This window comes from Pteropus medius, unplaced genomic scaffold (genome assembly GCF_902729225.1).
Source record: "Pteropus medius unplaced genomic scaffold, Ma_sr-lr_union100, whole genome shotgun sequence".
NCBI lineage: Eukaryota > Metazoa > Chordata > Mammalia > Chiroptera > Pteropodidae > Pteropus > Pteropus medius.
Genome location: NW_024349799.1, coordinates 8265141 through 8272276, shown reverse-complemented (window position 1 = coordinate 8272276; position 7136 = coordinate 8265141). Strand labels below are relative to the sequence as shown.

Below are 7136 nucleotides of genomic sequence, written 5' to 3'. Positions count from 1 at the left end.
ATGCATATTTTCTATTGAAAACAAAGCAAACTAGTATAAAGTTTTTTATACTAGTTTTTAGAAGCCTTTCTTAACACTTTACCACCACTTTCCAAGGCATGCATCCCCAATGCCTGACATAGTACCTGTCATATAGTGGGTACTCAATAAAGTTTTGCTGAATTACTTTTCTCTCTTTCTGGATATTTCAGTCTGGAAAGAGCTAGAAAGAGGTGTAAAAGCATTGTTTGAAGGAAGAAAGTTGCTTCATAAAGAATACTGAAAGTTTTCTTGAACTCTCCAAAAACTGGTGAAGCTTTAAGATTCTCTCATGAATTTAACATCCTCTGAAGTCACTGCCCTCCATTCCTGATGGCCAAAGAGCAGACTGTGGTGGGTGATAAAGGCCCTTTCCACTTTAAGAAGAGTGAGTGGCTGGCTGAGGGGTGGAGTATGGCCACCCATATAATGAACTACTCCAATCAGTTCACTGTCTTCCAGACACCATCCTGAGCCCTGCGCTTTGCGTAACTGTGTACTTCTTTCTTCAATCTACAATCCCATTTCCCCCAAGTGACTTGGCTCCCATATTGGCAAAGCCAAAGGATTTGCCTCTTTTTGGTTTATTATTGTGGCAAAATGACCAAAATATTTCAATTAATCTATTTTATATATTTAAAAAGTACAGGTCTTTTGTTCTTTGCCTGAATGACCATGTGTTCAGCTCACCTTGGATTTCCAGTCTCAAGGAATCACTTGCAAAGACTTCTCTAGTCTAAGCATTCCATCTCCTAGGGGTGCACACTCTCAGCCCCAACACCCAGTTGTCTCCCCAACACTCATGCATCTCAGCTCTCTCTAGGAGAACACAGAATGTCAGGATTGACCACCTCTACTACCTGCTCCTCAGCAGCTTTGTAATCTTTTCTGAGAGTCTGGCACCTTCAGAGAGATTCCCTACATGTGCTCTCTCAAAGGGTCACAGCTATAAAGGAAGTTTGATCATCTCAGGACCAAGACTCGGAAGACCTTGGATCTTGACACTCATCCTGTGCAGCCACGATCCAGTCTTTTAACTTCTCTAGGTTTGCTTCCTAACCTGTTCTGCAGCAAAACAGATTAGGATTAGATAAAACCATGGACATGGACATGCAGGGAGAAATCAAAAGTACCAGGCCTTTGCGAGTTCATATTACTGCTGGGGTTGCCAGCCCTGCCAGCAGTTTACTGAGGCTGGGACGACAAAATGACGAAACAGATATGAAAGTGCCCAGAATGGAGTTATGAGCACAGTGCCAGTCAAGGGTGTAGAACGGGAAACTTCTATATTACCACGAGTGAGGGGAAGTGAAGTTTCCTTATAGTGATTGGGCGGGTAACCCACAGAATGCATTTGGTGCTCCCTGGAACCATGGTTGACACCTGCTGTCACTTCTCACACCCCTAACTGGAAAGAGTTGAGTCCTAAAATAGTATCACTTTGATAAAAACCATTGGGTATGTGGGTCGAGGGCAGGGAAATTATCACGTTATCGGAACTGAGGGATCACATTTTGAATAGAGTGTCAGAATGACCTGTTAATTTTTACTTCATTTATCTAAATGAAGTTCACATCCTGACTCCATGTTACCTATCACACCTCTTCCCATTACAATTTGGATGCTTGTTAAACAAGTGTTTGTTTAACACCTCCTGTGTACACAGATATAAGCATAACATGGATTCCGCATCAAGGAGTTCGCTTTCCAGTGGGGGAAGCAGCCAAATAGATATGTTACAGGTGATATGATGGAAGTAGCTCAGGAGCTGTAGGAACATGGAGGGAGATGCAGAAGTCAGTTGGAAGAGAGGTCAGGAGAGGTTCTCTAGAGAAGATGAACACTTTTTTATTGTGTATTCAAGATGCATTTGTTATTCTTTCTAGACTATTACTTAGAAATGGCCTCAATGTACAAATCTTGGAGACCACTGATTTAGCTAAACATATTGGCACAAGCCCTTTGTACTCTTGGTGTGGAATTTTACTAATGTGAACACAATGTTATTGTTGGGACATTCATGAACAAAACATTTGTCTCCATGACCCAAAGATCAAATCAAGGCTAGGAAGCAAAATTCAATGGCCAAACTCATTATGTGGCTCTATGCAGACTCATCACCCATTCTTATCTATTATCATTCTCATAATACCTTAGAGGAAGGATCTACAAAATCTCTCCACAACTTGAAGATCACTACACCCTACTCATTTAGATGGAGATCTCCATGTCAAAGGCTCTTTCTTAGCATGCAGTGGGATCTATCCTTGACTTGGAACTATCAATCTACAGCCAAGGGATGGCTTTCTTCATTCTTTGGGCTCTCTGACATTTTGTTTCTACCTCTAATGTGACACTTACTTTATTCCATCTCATGAGATAGTTATTTTTGTCACTGTCGACACCATCACTAGACTAACAATTTTTCGATGGGAGGGATGGGGCTTCCTTCCTCTCTGCCTTCCCCGACAAAAAGCAGATGACATAAATTGGATTCAGTATAAATAGCATGGATAACAAAGCCTGTGAAGATCTCAAGGAACGCAAGATACACACTCTTTCCCTTAAAACGAGGTCCTTGATACATGGAGATAAAACTCCACCAACCAGGAGAGACCAAGAGAGACACCGGCATATGTGATATGAGGGATCAGAGAACGTTAGAGTTGCGGATAAGGGCCTTGGTAAAGATCAGAACATTCGAAACAAGTCTGACACAAAGAAAAGGGTGAGGACAGAAAGGATGGAGGAAAGAAATACAGTTTGTGTGTGTGCAGGTAAGTGGTGATGGACAGTGTGATGGGAGGTAGGATGACATTGTACTTTATTTAGTGATCCTGAAGTACTCCAAGATGCTGCTCTGCCCCCTCCTATCCCACATCTCTATGGTACAGCGGGGAGTGTTAAGGTTACTCAGCCCAGTAGAAGGAGGGCCAGGAATGAGACATGGAGTCCTGGCTCTCCCTTACTTCTTGGGACCAGGCTTGTGGTAACTCTGCAAAGACTGATGTGAAGCCTCCAGCTTCTGGAGGTGCCAACCACCAAGAGCAGCATCGTTGTCATCTACAAGCCCCTTCTGGCAGGTGTGAATGTTTCATCCTTCCTCTCGGGTTTACAATTCTCTCCTCAGTCTCGATCATTACCTTCGGTGTACCACTTCCCTCTAGGGTGCAGCCCACTTCTTCTCCCCTCCACCTCCTTCTTCTTTCCACTGTGATGACACCGCCCTGAAGGAGAGAAGCTCTGCAGAGCTCCTAACTCTCCGCTAGCTTCAGTTTCCTTATTGGCACCATGACGTCATCTTTACCCTGGAAATTCCACTTGCTCTCCTGTGCCCCCACTTTTGTCCCAGTCCTCAGAGTCCTTCTTATAAAGAGGGGATCCCGACTCAGTATCAGCACAGAACACAGTCAGGTTCTGAAGCTTCTGGGTTCTGTAGTCTCAGCTCCAGGAAAGCCTCTCCTCCACCAAGACCATGAAACTCTGCGTGACTGTCCTCGCTCTCCTCGTGCTAGTGGCTGCACTCTGCTCTCCAGCACTCTCAGCACCAAGTAAGTTTGTTCTTTCAGCTGCATTTCTACAGCCACTTTTCTAGTTGGGGCTGAAACAAAAGGGATGAGACAAAAGGGAACTGGGACGATGAAGTAGTTTGCTGTTAAATGTAGCGTCCAGCAGACATTCAATAATATTCAAGATCCTGTTTTCTTAAGAAATAGCAATGAGCAGACTTGTTTAAGCAAGCCCCCGTCTCTCTCTGTGCCTTGGTTTCCCCATCTGTAAAATGAAGGGAGTCAGACCTTACTCTGAGACCTGATCCAGCTCCATGACCTTCTCTTAGGATACCGAATTCTAAATAAGACTCTGAGTCAGGGTTGGTGGGATTGGATACAAGGGACTGTGTTTGGGGATCTGGTAGCTCCACAGAGATGCTCATTGAATATCCATAACTAGAAGCCAAATGATCAGCTCCTCGTATAGCTTTGATCTCACCCCAACCTTTCTTTCCAGTGGGTTCAGATCCTCCGACAGCCTGCTGCTTCTCTTACACCCTGCGGAAGATCCCTCGCAACTTTGTGATAGATTACTACGAGACCAGCAGCCTTTGCTCCCAGCCAGCTGTGGTGTAAGTATCAACTCCTGGGCTGCTCTGAGAGGCCAACGTGAGGGCAGGATTAGATAAGGGGCCTGTCTGGGGGCAGGGGGAGGATCAAACAGTAGAGAGGCAGGTCTCAGAGCTGAAGGCCTCACAGAAAGCAGTGAGAAACAGGTCATGAAGTCACCTGTTGAGTCCTGGAGGGGGCCGTGTGGAGCCAAGGGAGAAGATGGAGGGTTTCTGGGGAGAAAGTTTGCCCGAGGCCAGCATACCAGGGAAAGTAAAAAAGATGACAAGAAATATGGGCTGACTTTCTTAAACCATGCTTAGAAAATTTATTGCTAGGGGCAGTAGGGAATGAATGGGGAGATATAGTTGTATTGATTGTAAAACTCATTGGTTCCTAGTCTGGGCATCCTTAGAGGCCACAGCTAAATCCAGGGTGGAAGGTACAAGGAGTCTGGTTCCAGTACCACCCCAGGATGGGTCTTCCCATCCACTAGAGCTGTCCAACACAAACCATGGTCAAGCAGAGGGCGACATCTAATGTAGGCAAGGTCCCATGGGATTGTAATCTAGCTACTCCTTGTTTCACAGATTTCAAACCAAAAAGGGCAGACAAGTCTGTGCCAACCCCAGCGAACCCTGGGTTCAGGAGTACATGGATGACCTGGAACTGAACTGAGCCACTTCGAGCACAGGGGCAGGAGGCCTCCAGGGAAGGTCACCTGAGCCTTACTCTTCTCAGTGAGATGCGTCCTCTCCACGTTTACAGCGCCTCTCAGTCCCTGTTCCTTCTCTTAATTTAATCTTTATTATGTGCTGTATTATTGTATTTGGTGTTATTTTCATTATTTATGTGTTATTTTTGTTTGTTTGTTTTTGCCAAAGGACACATGTCCCCCATGGGGATGGTCTACCATTACTGTTTCTCTGCTATTGCGGATACGTGGATAATGCAGTTGATTCCATGTGTTTTCATAATAAAACTTTAATAAAAATGTAGACAGTTTCTTTGTGTTTTAATTTGATTTAGAGTGAAGAGAATTGCCTGATGTTATTAATAGGGACAAACTACAGTTTCCAAACACAGTAAGAATGAGAAATTACTGAGTACTTCATATGGGTGAAATGCTCTGAAGACACAATCTGCTTAAAACTTTCAACAAGGATTTTAACACCCTTATGAAGTAGGGATTCTCACCTCCCAGCTTTACAGATGAGGAAACAGAGGCACAGAGGTGATGTGACTTGTTAAGGTCTGTAGGTCTGCTTGGAGAGCACCATGAAAGATGACCCCAAAGGATAGCCGTGATGCTAAGGTTATCATTTCAATATCTTATAGGGAAGTTGTAAATAGCAGCAGCAGCACAACATAGAGGGCAGACAAGGTAGTTCAGAATCAGAAAAGTGGGCCTCCATCACTTTTTACCAGTGTACTGTAGGGTGGAGGTAATATTATCTACTTTGAAGGGCTGTTATAAGTTGATGTGTAAAGCACCCACCACAGGGCCTGGTATCTGGAAGATTCTCTCTTTCCCTCTCTGAGCCTTAGCTTTTTCACTTCCAACAGGCATAGCAGCTATCTTCCCAGGGTCATTATGTGAATTAGATGAGTTAATGGATCAGCTCTCTAAAGCCCAAAGGAAATGTGAAGTGTTGTCATGTGCACAGAAGAATGAATGTCAGATTTGGTTCTGGAGTGTTGTGGGAGTAACCTAAAGGCATGTGTCCTTAATAGCCTTTCAATCAGAACTTCCTATTACAAAGGTCAGAGAGAACATGGGTCTGAGATAGAATGCATGCACAATCAAGCCTTGATCCACAGGACATAAAATCGTCTATTAAAGCTGGCAGGAACCTCTCAGATTATCTGGTCCAGCCCTCTCATATTATGAAAACCAAGGGCCAGGGACAGGGAAGTGACTCGCTAAAGGCCACTGAGCAGGTGTGTGATAGAGTAGGATGGTCAGTGCCAAGTCCCAAGTTAGCCCTATTTTCTGTGCTACTTGCTACTCTGTGGTCCCCCAAAGAAAAACCCATTGTGTAAATATACGGGAAAGAGGGGGCAACCTTGATCATTATTTTCTTAGTCCAGTGCAAAAGCAGAACTGGGAGCCTGTTCCACTCTGGGGCCAACAGATACAATTCCTTTCCTTGCCCTGTCCTCAGCCCATCATCCCAGAGCCCCAGTAGATTCCACAAGGACTGAGAGAAGGAGGTTGGGGCAGAGCTGGTCCAAAAAAGTATGAGAAGAGGCTAGCAGCAAGGAATCTCACTGGTCGTGGCTTCTGCTTTTCATCTACCTAGAGCTGAGCTGTTCAATATGTTAGCTGCTTGCCACAAAGTGGCTATTTAAATTTCAGTTAAATTTAATTCTTCAGTTGCACTAGTCACATTTCAAGTTTTCACTGGTCATCTCTTAGAGAGTGAAGGTATAGAACAGTTTCATCATGGCGGAAAGTCCCATAGCATGGCACTGTCCTAAAATAGTCTGAGGGCATAAAGGAAATGAAAGGAGAGGGTGCTGGGGTGGCCTGGAAGGTTAGAGTGTGGTCTTCTGTGAAAGATACACAAATCTATTCTGAGGGAAGTGGTAGGAGAGAGAATGGATGATCCCCAGACCTGAGACAGTATAGATCACTGTGGTAGGCTGAATAATGACCCCCCAAATGTCCACATCCTGATTCCCAGAACCTGTGAATATTACCTTCCATGGCAAAAAGGACTTTGCAGATATGATCAAGTTAAAAATTTTGAGATGGAGAGATTATCTTGGATTATCAGGTTAGGCCATAAATGTAGTCATAAGTGTCCTTATAAGAGTGGGCAGAGGAAAACTTGGTGACAGAAGACAAGAAGACAATGTGTCAGCTGAAGGAAGATGCTATGCTACTGGCTTTGATGTTGGAGGAAGGCGCCAGGAGCCAAGGAATGAAATAAAGCAGCTGTAGAAGCTAGAAAAGGCAAGGAAATGGTTTCTCCCCTAAACCCCCCAGAGGGAACTCAGTCCTATTGACACCTT

General features: G+C 44.5%; 1 protein-coding gene across 1 annotated transcript; it reads left to right on the top strand.

The window, feature by feature from the left end:
• The first annotated feature begins 553 nt into the window (after positions 1 to 553).
• LOC120620879 (C-C motif chemokine 4) lies at positions 554 to 5321 on the top strand. The gene is made up of 3 exons (XM_039885932.1): positions 554 to 3569; positions 4027 to 4141; positions 4709 to 5321. The coding sequence occupies exons 1-3, from the start codon at positions 3494 to 3496 to the stop codon at positions 4794 to 4796; spliced, it is 279 nt and encodes a 92-aa protein (XP_039741866.1). The 5' UTR covers positions 554 to 3493; the 3' UTR covers positions 4797 to 5321.
• Positions 5322 to 7136: the final 1815 nt, after the last annotated feature.

Coding starts and splice junctions, on each gene's coding strand:
- LOC120620879 (XM_039885932.1), top strand. CDS start 3,494: ATGAAACTCTGCGTGACTGTCCTCGCTCTCCTCGTGCTAGTGGCTGCA. Junction 3,570..4,026: donor TCCAGCACTCTCAGCACCAA/GTAAGTTTGTTC, acceptor CTTTCTTTCCAG/TGGGTTCAGATCCTCCGACA. Junction 4,142..4,708: donor TGCTCCCAGCCAGCTGTGGT/GTAAGTATCAAC, acceptor CTTGTTTCACAG/ATTTCAAACCAAAAAGGGCA.